This window comes from Triturus cristatus, chromosome 2_2 (genome assembly GCF_964204655.1).
Source record: "Triturus cristatus chromosome 2_2, aTriCri1.1, whole genome shotgun sequence".
In the NCBI taxonomy this organism is placed as follows: Eukaryota; Metazoa; Chordata; class Amphibia; order Caudata; family Salamandridae; genus Triturus; species Triturus cristatus.
The window spans coordinates 701,781,084-701,806,954 of NC_140582.1; the positions used below are offsets into that span (position 1 = coordinate 701,781,084).

A 25,871-nucleotide genomic window follows, 5' to 3' on the forward strand; every position below is an offset into this window, starting at 1 on the left:
TTTTAATATCTATGTTGCCCCGCTGGCGAAGGTGGTGAGATCCTTTGGGCTTGAGGTGTTGTTGTATGCTGACTACACCCAAATAATGGTGTCCAATACTCACAGCATTAGGGACTCTGCCACTAACTTTAAAAATTGTATGCAGGCAGACTCATCCTGGATGGTGGAACATTTTATGAAATTGAATGGGGAGAAGACCGAAGTCTTGATATTTGGTAACCAACTGGATATCTGGTCCAACGATTGGTGGCCGGACACGCTTGCCAGCTGCCCCTGCCCGGTTTCCCATGGGAACAATCTAGGGGTCATAGTGGACAACTCTCTTTCTTTGAGCCTGCAGATTAGCAGGACAGTGTCCACTTGTTTTGGGATAATTAGGATCTTTAGGAAAATTTCCCAGTTCCCCTTGTTTGCCTCACGCAAACAGGCTGTTATCGCCCTGGCAATGTCTAGATTGGATTACTGTAATGCCCTCTATTTGGGCATAAACAAAGGACTGGTGCAATGTCTGCAGCTTGTGCAGAATGCTGCTGCCAGGCTGGTGATGGACTTGCCAAGATACCACTCAGTCTCGGCTTCTCTCCTCACACTGCATTGGCTTCCTCTGGACCGTAGAATTCTTTTTAAAACCCTTTGCCTGACCTATAATGCCTACTATGGCTTAGGCCTTGATGGTATTAAAACAATATTCCAGCGTTGTGTTCCTACTAGGCAGCTTAGGTCCGCAAATAAAAATCTACTAACAGTGCCGAGGTTTAAAAAGGCGAAATGGGGAGGTAGAGCTTTTTCTACTGTGGCTGCTAAGCTGTGGAACTCCCTCTCGGAAGATCTCTCTGGTCAGGTGTCACACTCCCTCTTCCATTAGGCTTGAAGACTTGGGTTTTTGCGCATACCTCTGTCTGAGCATGTCATTCCTGTCTGTATATTGTCCCGCTATAGCGTCTTGACGTCCTTGGGCTAAGTTAGCGCTTTATACATTTTATTTAAAAAAAACAAAAGCCCAGGTGGTTACACAACACAAGATCTAATAAAACAAGTGTTTGCAATTTTCAGCAGTGAGCACTTTATGTGAAATGACATGTATGCTACCTGCAGTTGTCTGGAAAGTATTGCACGCGTAACCTACAACAAAGTTCGAAATGACTTACTCGCAAGCATGAGTTTCTCCATTTTTCCTGATGCGCTCTTCTTATTTCAGCATGGCGAACCTAAAGATCGAGCTATCGAAGTTAGAAGGAGAGCCATGGCCTGGGGGTCTGGACATTGAGAAGGAGAAAATGATGCTAGTCAACGAGAAGGAGGAACTTCTGAAGGAGCTTCAGTTTTTGACACCGCGCAAACGGACGCAAGAGGAGCTGGAGCGGTTGGAGATAGAGAGGAGGAGACTGGAGGAAGAGTTGCTTTCTGTGAGAAGCACACCCAGCAAAGCTCTGGCAGAGAGGTACAATCTCACCTACTATTGTGCTGTAGCAACATTAACCTGAGAAAATCAATTGAAGATGAATATATATGAATGCATGTATCCCTATGAGGAAATTATGAGATGTCCTTTTTTCTCTCAATTCAACTTCCAGTCTTTATCATTCCTTCTTTCTTTCCATCCTTCTCTCATCCATCCACATACTTCTGTTCCTTCTTTAGTTTATCCATCCGTGTTCTCTCCATCAATCCATATATCCTGTCCTTTCTTTCACCCATCTTTCCTTCTTTTCTTCTTAAATCGAAGCCTACCAGAAAGCACAGCTGTCTGGTTTGTTAACTACATCTTGGGGACATTCGGAAAACCTCCCTGGGAAAGCATTCCCCTCGTTGCTTAGTGGTTTGTAACACACATTTTCTGGCTTGACCTCGTCCCCTCCATGGCCCATATCCTATCTATGGTATCCTTCCACTAGTGCTCCATTTCTGTAAACAGGGCTTTAAATCTTGCTCTCATCTTGGTGTGTTTGCTGTACATTCAAAGACAGAGGTCAAATGTCAGGCTGTGCCTTCCCGGGAGCTTGGTAATTACTTTTCTTTCCCTGACTTCAAAGTGAGAGGATTTATGTGACAATCATGCATTGTACTGGGATGTCCTGGACAGAAGGCACAAACTATATTGTTGTTTTCTAGCACACAGCAAAATATAAATGTCTGTACAGATATTTTAGAATATATTATATCAGAATTACATAAGTATATATGAAGCACATGTTTTGGTAATTCTGAAGTGTGGTGGAAAGAAATAATTGAATAAGATCAGAACAGCTCAATAAACTAGGTGATGACATTTCCACACATTATCATTTGAACGCTGTATACGTTTATCAGTACAACTGTATGTATGTGCAAATGTAATGATCATTTCAGCTGAATGTGTGTTGTCTGTATTGGCAGTTGTAAGAAGGTGGCCTGATATATGCTGTCCACTAGTTCTAGTGGGCACCTTGAATCAGTCCAAACAACCCCTTATGGTGAATTAGTTAAAGACAACCTTTATTGAAAGCTATCCTAGTGGTAGCTATGGAGAGCAGTCTTCAGGCTAAGTCTTGAAGGAATTTAAAGCAGCTTGTTTTACCAGTCTATAATCTCTTGAATGATCAAATGAAAGGACAACCACACCAGGTATATATTTAAAATATATGTATTTAGGTTAAAACACACCCCTCTAGTCTCTTTATGAGACTGGAGTTCGAAGTACTTAATTTACAAGTTAGCAATCAACAGTAATAGCACAAATACACGTTTGGGCCCTAGGGGCTTACCAAACCATATACCAATAAAGTGGTATAAGAACCACAACTGAACTAGACACAAGGCCTAGAGCCTGTAGAATCGCTGGGACCCCAAGGAACCACCCAAGGTAGTGACACAGGGGACCCACGGGGGCCGTGTGCAGTGTGTAAACACAACCGCGGGTTCCCGTTATCTTCTATGGGCAATGTCGCTGTTGGAAATTTAAAGATTAGGGACACTTAGAATCGAGTCAGGACCAAACCCTTTTGGACTTAAGAAGTTCTAGGGCTAGCACCCATGGAAGCACTGAAGTACTCGAGTTACCTCACCCAGGGAAGCCGGGTGCATAGGTGTCTTTTGGTGTCGGGTCCTTTCGTCGATTGCAATGGAAGCCTGCAAAGAACTGCTGCTGCCGTGAAGAGGAGAAGTGTCCGAAGAGATCCAAGCCTGGATCTAGGATGGAAGGAACCTGAAAGCAGAGGGGACAGAGTCTGGGTCACTAGCCAGTGACCGAGGGCAGGATGGACCAATGCCCACAGATGTTGGGTGCTTCAGGTGAGTTGATGGGTGTCTTGACTCTTCAGCCACGAGGTCCAGGAGGCATCAACGAAGTCCACGAGCGGGATTTGAGCTGTCCCATGAAGTCTGTCGAGTGCTACGGTGTCGGCGACCAGATTGGACCCAACAAGCCTTGGCAACGGCAAGTCTTGTGGAAAGAGATGAAGGACGTCGGTGCAGACCAGCAAGGTCTGAGGGACTCACCCAGCAAGGGTAAGTCAGGGCACGTCTGGAGCAACCAGAAAAGTCCAAGCAGAAGAGGAGTCGCCTTCGTGGGGACCCACTAGTCAACGGGTTAGTGATCGCGAAGGGGCCTTGAGCGGTCGCACTGGAACCTGACCCACGGGTCACTCGTGGAGTGGAGGCCAGAGATCTTCAGTGCCCCCTGTGCTCAAGGCTGGGGCTACTCAGAGCCCAAAGCAGAACTTGAGGAAATTACAAGAAGTCGATGTACCAGCAATAGTACGCGGTGTCCAGGGGGTCACAGTTCCTCATCACCGATGATAGCCATGGGCCTCAGCTTTGCTGTGGACTCACGGTAGCCTGTGGAAAGTCAGGAAATCCACCTCTGGTGATGCAGAGACTTCGGCGTCCAACGAGAGTTTCGGAATTGCAGAACGGACAGTTGCTTCTTTGGTGCCTGCCAAGCAGGGGAGTCACTCCTTGACGCCAAGGGAGATTTCTTCAGTCTTCTAGTCGAAATAGAAAGTCGAAGGTCCAGGATATATATTGCAGAGTTTCGTCCAGGGTAATCTAAAGTCTCAAGGACTGGGTTCCCATACTTATGCCAAGTTTGGGGGTTGGACATACTCTAGGGACCCACCTATGGGAGGGTTTGAAAAGCGGGGTGGTTACACCCATTTCCTTTGTCCAGTTTCACGCCAGAGCAGGGGCAGGTAGCCCCTGCAACCGGTTTCAACTGGACTATGCACAGGGACACCAAATGTGCCCCCAGTGCAGGACTTCAAAGCACCAGAGAGTGCTCCCGCCCAGCCCCAATACACATCTGCCTGTCTGGGGAGGTGGTTACACCTCCCTTCGACAGGAAACCTACTGTCCAGGCCTCTCCTGCCAGAGTTTCAGTCAGCAGCAGGAGGCCAGACCCGTGTCTGTGGCAGAGGCATCCATTTTGTGATGCCAGGGCTCAGGAAAGTCCTACTGGGTTAGACCAGTGTGAACATGTCTCTCCCTCTAGAAGGGTGGAATGCTACCCCCTCTGCCAGAACTGGCGGGGGGGAGGGGGGGGGTAGTATTCCAAAGCGTTTGACACCAAACACGACATGTTTCCGTGCAGCCATCCCAAAGTTAGCATTTACCGCGGGGTTTTAATGCACTTAGGAGAATATGGTCAGGCTGCACCACAACCAGCATCAGAGGAGGTACTCCGAACGCTGCAGAGGGGCTCTGCTCATGCAGGGGCACCCTCTCACATAAAAACCAAGCACTCTGCCTTCAGGATTGTTAAGGCCTGCCATAGGAGTGACTTATAGGTTTTATATGTGTGTGTAATGGTAGTGATATAGGTAGCCTATACCACTGTAAGGGGTGCAAGCACACCCTTACCCAGGCTGCAGTAGCAGACCTGTGGTGCCATTTTGGAGTGTTTCCCAGGGGTGGCATAATACATGCTTAAGCCCCTGGTAGGCCTCCGAGGTACCTATGCCCTAGGTACATAGTATACCATATACTAGGGGCTTATAAGGCACTCCAGAATCCAATTAGATGTGTACTTAATGTACATGCAAACCATTTTACAGAGAAAGCAGATAGACTGGGGCCCTGAATAGTGGAATCCCAGTCCAACTAAGTCATAAACCAGCAAAACACCAGGCAAAAAGTGGGGGCAACCATATAGTCAGATTCCACCTTCCTACAGCAGTTTGTTACCACACCATGCATACTCCACTCTACTCTGCACTAGTCCACACCACTGCACTCTACTCTGCACCACTCCACACTATGCCACTGCACTCTACCGTTCACCACTCCACTCTATGCCAATGCCCTCTACGCCTCTCTACTCTACACTTTACCCTACTCTACACTACCTTGCACCATTGCACTCTATACCACTCCAGTCTACGCCACTCCACTTTACTCGGCACCAATCCACTCTGCAACACTGCACTCTATGCCACTCCACTCTACCCCACTGCAATCTACACTGCAACACTCAACTCTGTGCCATTGAAGTCTGCAGCACTCTAATCTACACCATTCAACTCTACCCTGCACTGCTTTATGCCACTGTACTTTACTCTAACCAATGCACTCTACACCACTGCTCTCCACACCAATGCACTCTAAACCACTTTACTCTAAATCAATGCACTCTGTGCCATTCTACTGTGCACCACTGCACTCTGCGTCACTATACTGACAACACTCTATGCCACTGCACTCTTCACCACTCTACACAATTGTACTCTACATCACTCCACTCTACGCCACTCTGTTCTGCTCTGCACCACTGTACTCAATGCCACTGCTCTCAACACCACTCTGCCCTGTACTACTTTAAACTGCTGCACTCTGCAACACTCTACTCTGCAAGTCTGCACTCTCTGCCACTCAACTCTATGCCACTCTACTATGTGCTACGGCACTCCTCTCTGCACCACTCTACTGCACTCTATGCAATGCACTCTCCCACATTACACTCTACGCCACTCTACTCTAATCTGTACCACTCTACTCTGACAATGCACTCTGCCCCACTCTACTCTACTATGCACCACTACCCTCTTCACAACTGCATTCTATACCTTTCCAGTCTAGGCCACTCCACTCTACTCTGTACCACTCCACTCCACTCTACAGCACTTCACTCTATGTCAGTTTACTCTGCAACACTGCACTCTATGCCACTGCACTTTATGCCACTGTAGGTTACTCAGTACCACTCCATGCCACTTCACTCTACTCTGAAACAATCTATTATTCACCACTGCATTCTATGCCACTGCACTCTACACTACTGCAATCTACGCTGCTCCACTCTACTTTGCAACATTCTACTCTACACCACAGCTCTCTGCGCCACCCACTTCTAAAACACCTGCACTTTCCACCAATGCACTCTACACCACTTAACTCAAAATCAACGCACTATACGCCACTGCACTCTACACTAACTACTATTCAACACAGCACTCTAGACCACTGTACTCTGCACCACTGTACTCTGCACCACTACAATCTATGCCATTGCTCTCTACACCACCTTACTCTGCACCACTCTACACTGCACCACTGCAATCTATGCCATTGCACTCTTCACCACACCACTGCACTCTGACACTGTACTCCACAAGACGGCACTCTCAGCCACTGAACTCTATGCCACTCTACCTTGGGCCTCTGTACTCAATGCCACTGCACTCTACTCTACACAACTCAAGTCTACACCACTCTGCTGCACCCTATGCCAGTGCATTCTATGCCACTACAGTCTATGTCACTCTCCTCCCCATCACTCCACTCACTCTAATCTACTCTGCATGACTGTACTCTATTATACTCTATGCCACTCTACTCTCCACATCTGCACTCTACCCTTCACCACTCCACTCTACGCCACTTCACTCTACTTTGAAACAATTTACTCTATGCCACTGCACTTTCCGCCAGTCTACTTCACCTTGTGGCACTTCACTCTGCACCACTGCATTCTACTCTGTGGTACTCCACTCTTCGCACTACACTCCATGCCAATCTCCTCTACATCACTGCTCTCTACACCAATGCGCTCTACACCACTTTACTCAAAATCAATGCACTCTGTGCCAGTCTTCTCTGTACTTTATACCACTTCACTCAAGGCCACTCTACTCAACTCTTTGAAACTACACCCTACGATACTCCACTCTATGATGCTCTATTCCAGTCAGCTCTACTCCACTCTGACACTCTATTCCACTCTATACTACTCCACTCTAACATGCTCCCTGCAATCCCTCTATGCTACTCCATGCACTTTGCTCCACTCTATTTCATGCCACACTACTCCACTCCACTACTCCATTCTATGCCACTCTACCACTCTATGACATTTTACTCCACTCTATGCCACTTCACTCTGCAAAACTCTACAACAATCTACTCCACTCTAGGCCATTCCACTCTACTACTCTACTCCAGTCAATGCCACTGCACTCTACAACAATCTACTCTACTCCACTCTACTCTACTCCACTCTACTCCACTCTACCCCACTCTACAACACTCAGCTCCACTTTATGCAACACCCTTCCACCGTACCACTCTGCTTTACTCTACTCTACACTACTTCACTCTGACACTCTACTCCACTTGATGGCACTCAACTCTATGCCACTCTACTCCCATCCTCTCCAGACACTATACTCCGTTCACGACCCTCCACAACACTACGCCGCTCCACTGAACTCAATGCCACTCCATAACACTCTAGTCTACTTTACAACACTCCGCTTTACGACACTCCACTCCACGGCACTCTCCTTTATGCCACTAACTTTTAGTCATGCTAAACAGCAGCCACAGTGGTGTACAACATGCCCAAAACATATTGGCAAAGCCAATAAGTCCTGCAAAGGTGAGACCTGTTGGCTTTTCCAATGCTTGTTCATGAATGCGTGTGTCCGGATTCTCTCCATGATGCCACACTGACTGAGTAGTTTGCCTTTCGGTGATAGATTGTAAAACAATGTATAATAGTAAAAAGGCAAATACAGTAGCACAAATGCAATTGCATCTCTGGCATTAGTAGCATTAAACCATTACAACATGACAGGACACTGAAGCAGGCCATGAAGGCCTGCACGTCTGTATCTGCTCCAAGATATGGCACTCTTATTTGGAATTGCAGCATTTTCATAGCTCTTCCCCCTAGCACAAGGGCTCCCGGATACTTTCAACCTATTTCCCTCTTACTACATTGCAGAGAGTTTTTTCTTCAAAATGCTTCTTCAGTTTCAAAGTCCACATATACAAAACGCTCTTCTACAATCACTGCAGATTGCAGAACAGCTGAAGATGACCTTAAGCAGTTCCCATATCTTCAGAAAACACATGCTCTGAATAGGCTTATATTGCAGGTTATTTAGTGAATATGGCATACATTTGGAAGGAAACACAACTCTTCAATGCTGTCACATATAAGCAGGGGCGCCATGAACCTCCCACTCTGGCAGCTTGAGAGGGGGTTGCCACCTGGCAGTTCATATAACATAAAACCTCAAAATGTTTGTTTATAGCTCATTTGACTTTGGATAGAGACTGCTAGTCTCCAAACAGAAGCTTGTAAATACCACTGGAAGATGACGGTAGGATGGAGCAGGGTGCGACGAAACAAAGGGACTAAAAGAAAATGAAGAAGAGTGAGGGCTCAGAGAAGGATGGAATGATGGAAGAATGGATGGCTGGACAGATGTATGGGTGTGAGATGGCTGAAGAGGGTGATGGATGCAGAGATGGATGGATAATAGAAGGGCGAGGGATGAATGAAGAGAAGGGAGGATTGATGATGGGTGGAAATAGGAGTGTATTAATGATGAAAAGAGTGGATGAATGAGGGGATGATGAGGTGGATGAAAGAGTGGACGATGAGAAGGATACATTGATGATGTAATGGAAAAAGGAAGGAAGGAGAGATGACTAGAAGGACAGGATATATGGATTGATGGAGAGGACATGGATGGAAGAAAGGATGCACAGAAGGGTGTATGGATAGGTGAGAGAAGGATGGAAAGAAGGAAGGAATGATAGGATGAATGAATACAAGGACAGAAGGAAGAACAAAAGAAGGAAAAAAAAGACAAATAATGAACAAGAGAAGGACAGAAAGAAGGAAACAAGACGGAAAGAAGGATTGAGAGAAGGGAGGACATTTCCTAATTTCCGCATAGGGAGAAATCTCCTGAATGAGTGCCGGATTCGCTCATCTCGTTCACTTAATCACTGCCATTTTAGATATGGTTAAAACTGGGTGAAAATTTATTTTTCTAGCTTCTGCCATTATTCAGAGTTGTTTTTTTGTGGGACGTACCAGCAGGTAATTCTCTGAGGGTTAAAAGGATTCACCGCTTTGAGATGAAGACACTTGCGGAAGACTTTTTAAACAAACCATTTCCATGTAGCAATTCTTTTAAAGTTTGCATCTACTGAGGTATCATCTTGCTCTTTTACCTAAATATATGGAATGAAAGCATCTCCTGAGACAGACCCATAGTGTGAGGATAAAAATATTGCCACCATTAAGGTGAAAAAAGCTTATTCTGTATGTTGCAAAGATTCTAGGAAATGGACTATCCAATAAGGTTTTTACTAAGCACAAGCTAATGAGCAACCTGCCTGTATCTTTGTCCTTGGACAAATAATGACCTTACGGTTTGTTGGATAATGTGTATTTGTGTGTTTTAGACATCATCGTTAGTCTATTTCCACAAAGAGAGTGGAAGACTATCCTAGGCCCTGCAGGAAAACCATATATACGGATACTTTCCCCACTCTTTGACTGATTTTACCATAGCACCCACACATATTGGTGGGAGAACCTTTTCGCCTTTGCATTTTTATGTGCCAGGCTAAATACATTTTCTGCGTAAGAAGCCTGCTGAGGGAGTGCAGCAGATGGCCCTCCCCTCAGTGCGACAAAAGCCTTTGTGTGCCAAAGATTGTGCTTTTATGCAGTATGTGGAATGCAGGGTACACAGCAAAACAACCCTTAAATTGTACTCCTCAGGTATACCCTAGCAAATATATCCCTGTTGCTGTTTTTACAGGCGAGCTGGGAGGGGTGTGAAGAGCAACAACGCGTGGGGGGAGGGGCAGCAAATGAGTAAAATAGCTTAAAAAACAATCCCCTCTAATGGAGTACTGAGTGAAAAAGAAAAACATAGTTCCCTTAAAGTAAGAAGGGGAATGATACAAATCAGCCAATCAAAAGAATCATAAAGAGGCTATGCTCCAGGGGAATGGCAAACACAAAAGAGGAAGGCAAGCCATTGAATAAGCAAGCAAGCAAATGAAAGTGACAATAAAGTATACCAGTAGTAAGCAAAGGGCGGGCTCTAAGCTCACTGTAAATTCAGAATATGTGTTTTGTAATTACTTATTTTGCACTGTCTGGTAGGCGAGAGCTAAAAATGAGAAATGAATATACAAAATATGAATACATCAGACTGGAGCAGTGCTTTAAGTGGGCAAGTAGTGTCGGGTCCTGAGGACTTTCTCATCTTTGACTTGAAAGGCAGAGAACCTGCACTTCACTTCTTACTAATAGTTCAGTCGTTTTAACGGGAGGGTACCAGCATTTCTCAGGAGATAGTTGGGTAGTGTGTACCCACTTTCAATATTTCAGGTTGGCGCACTGGGCTGAAGGTAAGCATTTTAGCTATGTGCAGGAATGGAAACCCTGAACAAGCTCACTGAAACCTTCATCCACTAGTCACCAAGGATTTCTACCACCGGAAATGGGTAGTGATTTATGATTTTGCTAACTAAAACTGGCAATTACTAGTATCCTAGGTCTGATCTAGTAACAATTAGGGTGACCAACTGGCATGGGTGCAAATTCAGGGCAATGAGTGTAAAAATTCAGGACAAAGGGTCAAAATTCAGGACAGGAGGTCAAAATTCAGGACAAAAGGTACGTTCTACAGACACATCAGAGGAGGTTGTGCAATAGTATATAAGTAATCTCATCTATATCCAAACATATTCATCCATTTGCAAACCTATCCATCATGTATCCTTCCATCCATCATTTCACTCATCCAGCCCTTTCACCCTATACATCCGTACACTCATCCATCCACCCTTCCACCCATCCATACACTCATCCATCCAGCCATTTACCCTTTCACCCATACAGCCATCCTTTCACTACTCATCCATCCACCCAGTCACTTATCCTTCCACCCATTCACCTTGTCAGTCATCCATCCATCCTCCCTTCTCTCTCCATTGACCCTTTCACTTAGCCATCCTTCCATCCATCCACCCATCCTTCTACTCATCCACTCATAAATCCATCCATTGACCCTATCACTCATCCATCATTTCACTCATCTATCCACCCATTCACTCGCCCATGATCCACCCTTTCATGCATCCATCCATCCTTTCACTAATCCATCCACCCTTTTACCCATCCATCTACCCTTCCATCCATCTATTTACCTTTTCTCTCATCCATCCACTCACTCATCCATCCATCCTTTCGCTCATTATCCATCCATTCATCCATTCACCCTTTCACTAATCCATCCAGCCAACACTTACTCACTCGCATACCTTTTCATATTAATGAGCAGAGCCTTTGTCTGCAGAGTTGCAGACAGAAGAGGCTCATCAAGAATGTCACCCTCGCTGTAGTTCCTAAAGCAAGGGGTGGGGCGGGGAGGGCGCACTAAGCCCCTGTACATAGGCAGTTTGAAAAAGTAAAAGTCACGAGTCATGCATGATGCACAGTGCCATGCGGTGACTGGGACATGGTGTTGTTTCCAGGGCTTTAAGCGGGATGAAAAAAGGGGGGGGGGTGGGGCGGTGTCTCTCCAAAGGAGGTGGTTGATATAATTAAGGGCGTAGCTTAAAACACCTATGCTAAAAATCTGTGCTTAGCATAGTGTGCCGATCGACTGGTATTTTGCATCTTCTGTCATTGCATCCAGATATATGATACAAGTAACGTTACACCTACAACAAGCTAGAACTATTGGCTTTTTCAATGGTTGTTAGATGCATATCATAAAAATGCAGCAACCATGGCTTCTTTGAATATAATATTGAAAATGCACTTTTCTAAAATGATGAGACTGAAAGAACTCTAGCCCCTGCTGCTTTTTAACTTGTTTCACCAGCTTCTTTTCATGAACTGGATTCTGTAGCAGCATTGGCGTGTTTGCGCATTTTTTTTTTTATGCAGATTTATATAGTGCGAACTCGACCCAAATGTATTAGAGCGCTTTACATGAGCACCGGTTACGTTCCACAAGACACATTCAGGCACTGGGAGATTAAGTGATTTGCCCAGAATCACAGTATGTGGATGCAACCCCGAGGCTCGAACCCTGATTTCCAGCACCAAAGTCGGCAATCTAGCCATCAGACTACATCCTCTCCCCTCATTTCGAGGACATTTCCTTCAATCAGGGGTATCAAAAATACAAGATGAGAGCAAGGAACCCATTAGCATCATCAACACGACCTTAACTAAACTAAAGAAACAGGTGCACCTACCAACTCTGTGAACATTATCCCTAGTGCAATGAAATTCTAACATATTGCATGCAACCCGTAACGTGCTACATCCAACCAAATGTCTGTGACATACTAACCCCTCCAGCCCAAAATGAATCCTCATGAAAGAAAACAAAACAGTGGCCTGAAACCCACCTTTATATAATAAAATAAAACTTCCAGAAAAGGCAAGCTTAACCGGTGCGTGTAAACCACTTACGACTGCATATTTGCCAGTGATACCCTGTGACTCAGACAAGACAGCCCATTAAACCAATATCCGATAATGTACTCGCCAAATCTTGAGCTTCACTACACTCGTGACTCAAAATGGAGCGACCCAACAAAGTCCAGTCTCATTCCTTCCATCTGACAGAATGCGCTGCCCTGGACCGTGGCAGGAGGAGGCCACTGCATGCAGTAACACTCCAAACTGGCCCATTGTCCTTCTGTATGTGGCAATCAGCCGCAGACAGAGTGACAATGGGCGGGATGGGGCTGCTCTTGTGCTCCCAGGAAGAGTGTGAGGTGGCCCCAGTAGGGTGCTGAGGCTTCATGCAGGGAACAGTGCTGTTCCCTGCAATACCCAAAATTACGGACAAAAGGCGTCCGTAAAAGGGATCCTCACGGTCAACGGACGTGAGGTCCAAATTACAGACGGTCCGTGAAATTTATGGACGGTTGGTCACCCTAGTAACAATGTGCAATTACTCAAGGTGTTTCACCAGACTGTCCGCTTATCCTTACATTCTACAGAATTACTATATTGCTGAAATCACATGTTTTAATAGAAGGAGAAGACTTTTAATACAAGTTCCATAGAGACCATGTTCTATAGGCGATCTGTAGGAGGCATCCACATTCAGTGAAAGCAGCACAGCTTAAAGCAACCACAGGTTTAAAATAATCTGACCTCTTTTAAACAGAAACTGAGGCTGCACTTGTTTAAACTAGACCTGAGAAGGCTGATGATTCTCCCTACTTACTGCTTGACTTACTCAGGCCATCTTGCCAACCATCTCTATTGGGGCAGTACCACACTTGTCTTGTAAGTATACCACTAGATACAATATGTAAGCCCAGGCATGCCTTTGTTGATCTCATCTGCTAGACAGCACAAGCTGACTGGTGCCGAAAGGCCTATGTGTGCTTACCATGAACTTATAGTGGGCTTACAGTCCACCCAATGTCTGCTATTGGTTTGCTTCATTGTAACACATTTTTGCTTGCATTTTATAGGATGGCTTTCCTTGTCCCATCCTGCCTATCTTGTGTTTGTCCCTCCCCTGGAGCATAGCCTCTTTACCATCATTTGAATTGACTTGTATTCTTTTACTGCTCACTTTTGTCATTTTGTTTTAGCACTGCATGACAGTGTGTGTGTTTTACAGCTCTCTCCTTCATGTGCTTTTCCCACCCACCAAACACCCACATTGCTCTCTCCCTTGTGTGCTGCTTGGTCTTTCTTAGGTGGTTCTCCCTCGCCCTCTGAGTTGCTCTCTTCCTTACTGCTGCTTTTCCCTTCTTTTTCACCACTTTCCTGCCATCCCCTTCCCCATCTGCTCCTCCATACTCAGCTGGTGTTTATTTAATGTTAATTTCTGCTGCCAGTTCTTCTGTCTTACCAAAAAAAGCGCTTTTGCACTTCTCCAGTTTAATCTATTTTCAGTTTTTACTGAACCAATGATACCCGTGCTTGTCCTTTCATCGGCACACAGATGCGTGGTGACACATGCGTGCTTGTATGATGGTGCATGCATGTACATACCTTCAAAATGCCAGTAACAGCAGTGTCATCACACGTTTATCTTTGACGAATGCTGCACAGCGTCAGCAATTAATGCCATCATCATCATCATCATCAGTCTTTATTCGATTTAAAATGAATCATAAAAGACACAAACATGAAACAAAGAACACAGTATTTTGTGTCCAGAGAAGTACAAGACATCAATAAATACATTAAAAAGTATTTAAAAAAAAACATTAAACAAGTCGAGATACTGACGAATGGATATACATGGTTAAAAAGACTCGCGGACTACTACAATATATTAATCACTAGGTTATAAAACAAGTCATAATGCATAAAAAGAAACCCGAGCCCCGATTTTGATTAAGGGACTTCTAGGGTGTGCTTGATCGCTTTTTTCCGTAAAGACCACGCCCATCCCAGATATTTAGCTAGGGCCACAGAAATAATTGTTAAGGAGCTAGTGCGCAAAATTCGTAGTGCCACAGCACTGCTCCTGGTACCTAAGATCTTACACATGGGGGAGAGCCAAACACGCCTTGGGGTAATGAATGCCGGACAGACAAACAAAAAGTGGGCAGTTGTTTCTGCTTGTGCCCCACAAACAGGGCATGATTCCTCCTGCGCCCTAGCCCACCTTCCAGTCAAAGACCGAAGAGGCAGAGAACCAGCTCTGAACTGGAAGTAAAGTTTCCTGTCACCGACATTAGCAACCAGATCCCAATATGGTTCTAGCGCAGGTATAATTTTAGCCTCTAGGTAGCAACCAGACATCCCAGAAGCTCTATTCCATACCTGGAGTTCAACTCTTTCCCAGTATGCCATTTTGAGGGATCTCTTTGATGGAAACAGAGCGGCCACCGGGTCACTCCATAACCCCTCCATACCCATGTCTTTCAGTGCCTCGTGGAGGTTCTTCAGCCATCCGATTTTATGAAACACATCTGATTTTATGATGTCCATGAGACCGTTAGCATAATGGGAGAGCTCAGGGGTAGTCCAGAGTCTCCGCCAGTATAGAACCGGTCGAAGTTTTGCTATATCCAGGATGGACCTCCTACCTAATTCATATCTAAGAGGAATCAAAGGAGTGCTCTGGGGAAGGCCAGTTATACTTCGGAAAAATGTATGTTAGACACTGGATAAGGATGCTAGCTGATCAAAACCCCATAGCTCTGCCCCGTAAAGCACAGAGCTTAAGGCCTTGGCTTCGTAGACTTGTAGTACAGGGTTTATTGGTTTTGTGAAAGATTTTTTAAACTCCCTACTTAGGGCACCAGATAATTGTTTAAATCTCAGGGTGGCCATTTCGATATGCTTGCGCCATTTATTATCGTTTGCTAAGTGCATACCAAGGTACGTAAAGTTATTAACCATCTCTAGTGGCTGGCCATTCATGAATACCTTTTTCCCACGAAAACTAGGATGAGGGTTGAAGGCCATGAATTTCGTTTTAGCCAGATTTACCTCCAGACCATGGTCGAGACAAAAATCATCAAACACGCGGAAGGCTCTTTGCAAACCACTCGAAGTTTTGGATACAATAAGCGTATCGTCTGCAAACATCAATATTGGGATGGTAACTCCAGCCAGCCTTGGAGCATCAGTGTTTACACAAAGCATGTGATCGACTATCCCATTGATGTATAATGAGAAGAGCGTGGTGCCATGGTACAACCTTGGCGCACACCACGCTCAACCGGGAACTCGGGAGTAACCTCACCAGGCCCACCCCACTGGATCCTAGCGTAGTTAGACTCATGCAGTCGCATTACCAGTGTCAGAATTTCTTTGGGGAGACCGAGTTTTTTGCAATACTGCCCACAACCGAAGACGAGGCACAAGGTCAAAGGCAGCTCTCAAGTCCACAAAAGCGGCATAGAGGCTGCCCTTGCCCAGCGTCACCACCTTCCAGTGGAGCTGGACAAAACGGAAAACCTGGTCCACTGTGCTAGTTAGCTTTCGGAAACCTGCTTGGAAGGGGGACAGGATGTTGTTATCATCAATCCACTCCAGTATCTGATTCAGGACCATCCTCCCGATCACCTTCTGAATGGAATCTATTAGGCTAATTGGCCTATAGTTGCATGGGAGTGTCTTGTCTCCCTTCTTAAATACAGGGATTATAACTGCCCCCCCCCCCCCCCGCCCCCCCCATGACTTAGCAACGGGCGCACCTACAGCCACAGCGTTTGCCAGTAGAGTGATGTACTTACTCCAACTGTCTTTGTTGTATAGAAAGACATCAGGAGGGACCCCATCTGGTCCAGGAGCGCGACCACTAGCAACAGAACCCAGGGCCGTCAAAGCATCTTGTATACAGAAGGGACCCTGGGAGTAGAAAACATAAATTGGAACCCAGGCGAAATTGAATAAGGGGTTACAAGCATATTGTGGTTTTAAATATTTTAACCACTCCTCCTGAGAGACATAATTAGAAGGGCTATCAGGCCGCCCTCCTCTATCCCACTTAATGATGTTCCAAAATAGCCGGGTATCCCTGGCGTGGCATGCTCCTTTTAAATCAAGCCAATATTGCTCAACCCATTTCCTTTTGGCCAGTCTTACAGCTTTTTTGTACAGTAGCCTGGCTGCGCGAACACAATCATTGCGTCCACTAGAGAGGGCTATGGCCAAATTGGCCCTATTTTGTCTACAATCGCCGTCGTACCGTCTAAGTCGCTTAGGTGGGGCCTTGTTAGATTTCCTCACAGGTTTCATAAAATGTGAACTTATTCCATCAAACAACGTATCGTGAAGTTCAGTGGCTACTACGCTACCTGACTCAGAGGCCAGCGTGCCCTCAAGCTCCAGTATGGTTCCGGCTACTTTGTTATCTATATCAGTAATAGCCTTGTCGTTAATCTTGAGCTCGCGCCACTTAAGTCTACGCATGTCGTTTGAGGGAACAACTTCAGGTGGCTTAGGTTCCATGTCCTCAGCTGCTAGATAGCTACTCTTCCACGATTGGTGGGTTACACAAATAGGGTTGTGGTCACTCTCAACTCTTACCTCGACCACCATGTCTAACACAGATCGCCATAGCTTCAGGCTGCAAAGGACGTAGTCAATCCTACTAGAGTGCCGACCGTTGTCAAATGTGTTGGCCCCTAGTTTATCGCCTGGCGTACTACCATTCAGTGCCTTCAATCCTTGCTCATAACAAAAAGCATTGACCTGGACAATGGTCTCAGTCCACCTTTTAATAGGGTCAAGGTCAAGCTCAGGTATTCCCCAGAGCTGGTCTTCCTCAAGATCAACACCCCACCCGAGCTCAGGATCCAATAGTGGTTCAAAAGTGACGTTCAGGTCCCCAGCGACAAGCACTCCCCTCTCACCTGAGTGCTGGTCAATAAGGGAAGCCAAATGAGCCAAAACCCGTGATCCAGACCCCTTGGTCCCTCTCATATACAGGTTATAAATGTCCAAGTCACCCAGGGGGCCCAATGGTAGTCTGACTAGTTGGATATCATGGGACTTAGTTGGCACTTCGTTTGCTCCTGGAAATAAATCTTGTCGAACCCAGGTTACCAAGCCTCCCATCGGACGCCCCTTAGGTCCCTGGATTGCTGGAACACAAAAGTTCAGAAAGCCCTGCATGAACTGGGGCTCACAGGACCAGGTCTCCTGGAAGAGACAAACATCAAAGCCACCAATGAATGCAGACCATTCTGGAGAATCCATTTTTGGCCTCAGTCCAGCGACATTCCAAGAGATCCTTGAGCCCGTCCCCGATACGTACCTTGCAACTTGGTTTAGGCTACCATAGATCAATTCAGGTCCCCTTTGATTTTCACCATCTAGTTTTGAGGTTAATGCTCCTGTTACTTTAGACACCCCGTGAGATGTGAAATGGGCTACATCTGCTCCACCCTTAGACGTGGAATGGGCTACATCTGCTCCACCCTTAGACACACCTCTAGAGGTGTTTAACATGGGAGACATCGTTGGAATCGACCCATCTATCACCGGTCAGGCCAGAACTACAGGGTGACACAGGTCATTAGTATAGTCGGGAGAATGAATAGTAAGCCCCAGGTTGGTTCCACGTCTTGCCCAGTCCTGACTAGTTCTTGCAACTGTATTAGGGGCGAAGTTATAAAAATGCCTTAAATCGTGTACCCCAATTTCCGGCCAATCACATACGGATGAATGATCGCAAATGAAGCGCACTATACGTCTATCTTCAAAATTAATGATAATGGAATCCCCTGGGACGTCTTTTGGTCTAGGTCCCACCCAGCTAACCCTTCTGGCAAAGAGGATCTTCCCATCCATGTAATTCGGAATCGGTCTGTTCTTATTTAGCCAGAATGTTACTTTGTTTTTAAGTTGTTGGTAAGATTCCAATTTGCCATCTTTTAATTCAGGGACACCAGTCAATAGAGTGACATAAGGTATGGAGTCCGGAGGAAGATAAATATGAGCTCTAGGAGGTTTAGTGATTTTATCACTAGACTCCCAGGTTGCTCCTTCGCTCACACCCTTGCTTGCATTATTAGTGCTGAAGGTTCCCCCTAAGTTAGTCCTTTCCTGGCCAACACCTTGATTGTTGAAGTTATCTTTGGCCAAGACCTTAGGGGGGCCACCCTGGGATTGGCCTTAGTTGACACAGCAGGATCAACAGGGGGGATGATAAATCAATAGGAGTAGAACTTGCCCCATTGGACTTTTCACTATCTTTAGTAGCTAATTTAATTACGTTTTTCAGTGAACAAAAATTGTCCAAGATAGTTTGTTCAAGATGTTCAACCCTTTCGTTGACCACTTTTACCCTTTCTAAAAGGGGGAGTAATAGAGAACGCACCACCTGCACAATCTGGGGGATCAGATCACTAATTTGGGGCTGATCAAGGGGCCTTTTAGTAATCTCACCCAAGAGTAAATGGTCATCAGCCTGTGCCACACCCGTCACATTAGATACATTTTTCGAAACGTTGGGAAGTTTCGCCTGTCTCCCTCCTTGAGCCACCCCATCTCTTTTTCTCTTGAGATTAGAAGGTCTTGTAACTTTTTTACTAGCCCTTGTCTGGGGATAGGCTACAGCGGGGTTAGGGGAGCTAGCTGATGTAGAAGCAGCTTCACCCAGGGCCTCAATGGTGTCACCACTAGCCAATAAGGTGATAGGGCTATCCCCGGTGTTCCCCTGCTGGGCTAAGTCACTAGTACCCTGCCCTGCTAGGCTATTGGGGGATTTTGCTAGTGCTAGTGTTCCCATAGATGAGCGTCTGGCATGAGTTAGTTCTGAAGAAAGACACTGCTCGGTAATGGCTAGTTCGTGTTCTAGAACTGATACCGCTCTGATAATAAATTGGTCCAGAGTACCAGGCACTGACCCTCTCCCACCAGTACGCTTCCCTTTACCCATCATCACGTGCTGGGAACACACCTATAAAGATGTGGACTCAAAAATAATGTCAACAGTACGGAGAAGCACAGGTGCACCTTGAACTGGGTGATAGCCTACTGTATTAGTAAAACTAAATGGCCCTAAAGGCTCAGCAGCACAAGAAATGCACACTTTACAACTGTCCTATAGACTATGAAGCACAGCTATACCTTGTGCACATAAGCTCTGCAACAACGTTAGCGGGATGGCCCAGCCCAGGCAGTTCCAGTCAGAGACGGGCAAGAACGGGCCCGCCCTTGGCCCGGGCTTGGCCCGGGCACCGCCCGCGCGCGTCCCGCGCTGCGGGGCACCTGTGGGTCTTTTGAAAGGCCTAGGCGCTGCCGGGTGTCGTCATCGGCGAGCGCCCAGTGCCAAGGATTCTGGGGGTTGAAGTTTTAATGCTTTTCTCCGATGGTGTGAAAAGCAGTGGCAAAGTTAACAGGTCTCGAAGGCAAAACATAATGACTTTGCCAATGCTTGTTCTTATTACTCTCTGTATAATTTGTGATAAATAATTAGGACATTTATTTTCTCCTCTGTGTTATGATATCTCCCTGGTTTGTATTCATTTTTATTTCTCTTTTGTGTATTCTGCATGTATATTGCACTTCCTGTCCGGCGTATTTTATCGTTTTCTGCATCTAGAAGCGATGCACCTGGCAGTTTTGTGTATCAAAAATAATACACAAGCACCTCGTAAATTCTATAAAGGCCGAACAAGTTAGCATTTTACTAGGAGGAGTTGGCCTTAGAGGTCAAGTTATGCTGTACGTCATGATAGAAAATCGCAGAATATATTTGTTTTTTTTAATAAATCAGTGCCGGTGTGAGCCGGGCTTCAATACGGTCAGTCCATCCAGCCCGGAAGCAGACTTCGGTGAATACAATTCACGATGAAAGCGAGTACTGCAGAGGGTAAGAGCAGGGGATGAAATGGCACGCGTGCAGCAGTATCACCTGGTTACTTCTGTAGATTGCTTTATCACAGCTGGGCCATAGCAGTCATAGCTGCTGTTACTGCTACCCAACGCGAAGTTAGTCGTCATATTGATGTGGAAATCATGAAAGGCTGTGTGGAGCGCCCAGGATTGAAAGCTGGGCGCAGGAGGCTGGGCACAGATGTCGCCAGTGGCTGCCACAGTGGCTTAGCTGTGCCAGCGAATGAAGTTATGAGCTGGAGTTAAAGTGGGTTTATGTGCCTTTCATTGCAGCACTTTACTTTGGTCTGCAGTCGATACTGAAGGATCAAACCTCTGCCTTGCGTCTTCCACTGGTGTTCTCGACTGTCATCCTTTTTTCATCCTTTCTTTTATTTACCTTTGGTTCACTTTCTTTTCTTGATTCTCCGATTCCTGGCATTCCTCACGTTGGCTTTGTTTTTTTATTCCTTTATCTGCTTTTGATGTCTGTTCTTATACGCCTCTGTCTTTCTGTCACACGCTACCGTCCTCTCTTTGGTTTTGTCTTCCTGCCTGAATACATTGCTTCATCCTTCAAACCTCCAGGGTGTACATAAAAAACACGGGCCTGTGTTGCACACATGAATGACGCCTTCCCATATGCATTGCTTACTATTCATTCTCTCTTTGAGATCACCTTTTTCAGACATTAAGAATTGATATTTTCCCCACAGGTTAAAACTGCAAGAAAAAAGGAAAGAGTTGGTACAGAAACTCGAAGAAACCACAAAACTAGCTACCTATCTGCAATCACAGCTTAAAAGGTAGGTCAGCAGAATGAATACATTCCGCAGCAGATGACCCGAAGGACGGGCACACATGGAGCCTGGTTCTTATCTGGCAGATCTGAAGGTGTGTGTGTGTGTGTGTCTGCTGGGTACTGAAGCTTAAAAGCATTCTCCTGGCCTTCTTCGATATTTGTGTCAAGCACATGCGGGTGAAATAGCTTCTGCGGTTCCAAGCCACTGCACACATGTCTGTAATTTTAATAAGTGCACCAGATGTGAATTCTTTGAGTGTATATTCAACAATTAAGTGCAGCTAGCAACCGTTGTGCTTTATATGCAAGCATGTCAAATGGCGGTTCGGTGGTCTTGTCATGTTGTTTAGAATTTGAAATAGTTTGAGAGTCTGATGTATGCTAACTGGTTGTCAGCACAGGACAGAACACAAATAAAATATGAAAAGCAGTAGAGCGCCACAGCCCGGGACGGACAGCAGTATACTCGAGGCGCTCACCCTGCTGTGTGTACCGTGTGCAAGCCGTGAGTTCGCAACATTGCTTTTTTGGTGTGACCTTTCCTTCTCAGGGATCTCAAGTTTCCTGATTTCTCATGCAACTCCAGTACTGTTTTCTTTGCTTTTTGATACTTGACATCCGGAACATTTACTGTGCTAAACAGAACTGCAGTTGCCACAAGGCAACTAAAAAACCTGGACTTAACAAGGCAGTCAGATGTGGAAACAGGAAATTTGAGAGCCTTGTGTTTAAATAGAGCTGCAATTACAAATGAGAGAACGCATCGCTGTCGGTGAAGCATCGCTGTCGGTGAAGCATCGCTGTCGGTGAAGCATCGCTGTCGGTGAAGTATCGCTGTCAGTGAAGTATCGCTGTTAGTGAAGTATCGCTGTCGGTGAAGCATCGCTGTCGGTGAAGCATCGCTGTCGGTGATGCATCGCTGTCGGTGAAGCATCGCTGTCGGTGATGCATCGCTGTCGGTGAAGCATCGCTGTCGGTGAAGCATCGCTGTCGGTGAAGAATTGCAGTCGGTGAAGCATCGCAGTCGGTGAAGCATCGCTGTCAGTGAAGTATCGCTGTCAGTGAAGTATCGCTGTTAGTGAAGTATCGCTGTCGGTGAAGCATCGCTGTCGGTGAAGCATCGCTGTCGGTGAAGCATCGCTGTCGGTGATGCATCGCTGTCGGTGATGCATCGCTGTCGGTGAAGCATCGCTGTCGGTGAAGCATCGCAGTCGGTGAAGCATCGCAGTCGGTGAAGCATCGCAGTCGGTGAAGCATCGCTATCGGTGAAGCATCGCTGTCGGCAAAGCATCGCAGTCGGTGAAGCATCGCAGTCGGTGAAGCATTGCTGTCGGTGAAGCATCGCAGTCGGTGAAGCTCTATTAGATGCAGAACATATAGTCACCCACCAACGAGTATAGGTTGAAGACCTGATCTCCAGTGGGAATCATCCTTCACTCCCTAACAGAGCTTCTCTTCATTTTGTTCACAAGTTGCGTGTGCAGTTGTTGCGTTGCTCCTGTTGCCCTACCAGCTCGAGTGGTCAGGCAGCAGCACCCTCTCTCAGGAGGCATCTACTTATTGGAACTTACATTCTCTTGACTTGCTTAAATACTCATCACATCTGTATGTCTAAAAAGCTTCTTAGTAAGCAGGGATTATTGCAGAACAGGACCCCTGTGGCGCTGTAGATGCTCAGATCAAGAAATCAAGTTGATGTCAACTTGCTACCACTGCAACAACTGCTCCTGCAAAAAGCAGTTTGATCCCAGCCTTGTCTTTGGCAAATAACCTGTATCTAAAAACTGGGTCCCGATAACTGGCCAGATACTAGTGCAAAAGGAATGACCAGAGATGTTCCAACCAAGTCCTTACGAACTGTCGCAACAAAGGCATTAGTACTTACCCACTTCTGCAAACAAAGATCATGTTATGAAGGTTATCGAGTGTCCTGTTTATCAATTCCTTATCCCATTGACTAACTACAAGGGACTATCACACAGCTCTTGGAAGAATTCTATAATTTGTCCTTCTTCTGAAGATCTTTACTGCCTATATTTTCTGTGCTTTTCGGTGTATCTGTTTCTTTGGTTCAGAAGTACCTATTCATACACTGGCCATACATTGGAAAAAAGTAATGTTTTAGCAGGTGTGGCTGTAGATTCACATGCTTTGTATCCTCATGAAATCTAAAGTTGGGCTTGGGCATTACAAACTGTTTTTCTATTAAGAAGTTTCGAGTCACTGGGTGTTGTGTGACTTATCCCTTAGTTTTCCAATACGCATGGGCACCAACTCCACCCTCAGTTTGTTTTTTCCACCATCGGGTTAGGGCGTGTTTTGTAACGGCTCCAAGGTCAGCAAGCTCCCCCGGCTTTTCTTGGATATAGTCATTGACACCTTAGACACCCAGATTATGAGACCGGTCTTTCTGGTTTCGTGATAAACAGAGAATGATCGAAATTGACCCAAGCAAAATCCATACAGTGTGGTAGTACGTAGACAGATTCAGAACCAAAGCCTCCGTTGAGTCCTTCTTCCCCAGACATAGCGACTAAGAAAATGTCATCAAATGCAGGGTAATGGATCAAACAAACTTCCGCTTTTCCCACAGTGCTACACTAAGTATCCTTGGACTGACCACCATGGTGTCTGCAATCTCTGCCTCTCTACCAAGCACAAAGAGTGTGAGTCCCGCGCTGCTTTTAGGTGCAAAAAGACACTAGACTTGCCTGCTGAGTCACCACACATTTCAGCGAACAGAACCCCCTTGTTGCAGGGACATGGCTCTTATAGGTCACAGCACACCTGTCGATGCCTAGCCGACAGAGGGCATCTGAGGGGGTGGAGATCAAGAGAACATCTTTTACATTGACGCCAGTGGTGCTGAAAATGAAACCTACTTCTAGGGCGGTGGAGGGTGCAACACACACACACACACACACACACACACACACTCTCGTCTACAAGCTATGGTTGGCGAGGCTCTATTAAGAACATAGATTCACTTGCACAAACCTTCTTCCCCTGAAGTCGGCAGTGATAGCATATTTTTAGCACAATAAATACATATATCTTACTCAAAACAAATTGTAGGGCACATACCTATTACTCTCAGCACTCCACTTTTAATTTTCACCTGTGAAAACAATCTAAGGGTGGTGATTGTCTCCATGCATGTTGGAACTCAAAGAAAGGAGCCACACAACATCCCGTGACTCGAAGCTTCTTCGGAGAAGAGCAACTTATGTCCACGCACAACACTAGATGACAGGATTATCAAAGCATTGAAATCTGCAGCACACCAGGCTACAAACAGATGTTTACAGGGTAAGGAAAATCACCTCTTCAGTTCTCTTGCAGTAAATATACACCACGTCTAGATGGCGCCCTAAGGTTGCTGCCTGATAGATGTGCTTACCCAGGTCCCTGCAGCCGGCTAGTGCTATATCTAAAGTGGTATAAAAACACTGAGACACACTAGATTGGACAACTTGAGCTTCAGCTAACTCTACACTTTGTTAGCCATTTACAACGTATTAAGGAGGCTACCGTGAACTGAAGTGAGAGTCTGCACGTCGAAGCCCCATGTGAAATTGGAGGAAAAGCTGTATTTCAACTTCTCCTGGAAAGTATTTAACACAGTAAAACACATTGTAAAGACTGCTGGGATTGAACTTAGGCAAACTGGGAACATTTCGAACTGTAAGAGAGAGGATTATTTCATACTTTCAAGTATTAAAGTATGCCCAACCACATACTTTATTATTTGTTTATTCATTGTGAACCACTCAATCAGACCAGTGATTGAATTACTTAAGAACATTTCGCAGTCTTACAAATCACATGATCAGTAATCAAAAGTGTCCTACATGCAACTTATGATGGCTAGGAAAGCAACAGTAAATACATCAATAAAAAGATAAAAAGATTAATTTGGTGTAAAACAGTGCAAATACCTAGCTCAGTTTCTGCCATTGGGCATTATTGGTTAGCTCCCCACTTTGGTTGATAGTGTCAACAAGGAGATCATTCTAAAGGAAAAGCCCTTGTGAGGCCTGGGCAATCCTGCTAAAGTTGTATCGTCTGGGAGAGCGCAAGCTACTTTAAAGGAAGAATGGTAAGCAGACTAGTTCAGGCATATTCCACCAGGGCAAACATCTGCTGGGTAATCTGACTCAATATTTGCCATGGGCATCTACTTTGTACATTTTTTTTACACCTAAGTGTAAATCATTGCTGCTGGGTACAGTTGCCGCTTTTGATATAGATATAGTTTCATTTATTTCTAAAAATGTTTACAACCCCCAAAAATGGGAAACCAGTGTACTACACAATCGACAGCATGGAAACAGCAGTTTAAGATTCTTTTCCAGGTGGAACACTAATACGATTGCACTTCTGGTGTAATATTTACTAGGGAGGTCTATCTGGAAGGACTGATACACATAGAGGGAGGCCACTTGCACACTCAACGTTAGATGTTAAACCTTTCAGTATGGTTGAGGGGCTGACTCTAAGTTTACGTTAACACGT

At 45.6% G+C, this 25,871-nt stretch overlaps 1 protein-coding gene across 1 annotated transcript in view; it reads left to right on the forward strand.

Annotated features, from left to right (window-relative positions):
• The window catches only part of WWC2 (WW and C2 domain containing 2), an 851,690-nt gene that overhangs the window by 458,261 nt on the left and 367,558 nt on the right, over positions 1-25,871 (forward strand). The window contains exons 9-10 of the mRNA XM_085641882.1: positions 1,199-1,441; positions 21,271-21,360. Coding sequence (XP_085498008.1) covers positions 1,199-1,441; positions 21,271-21,360 — 333 coding nt within the window. The remainder of the gene's footprint in view (positions 1-1,198; positions 1,442-21,270; positions 21,361-25,871) is intronic.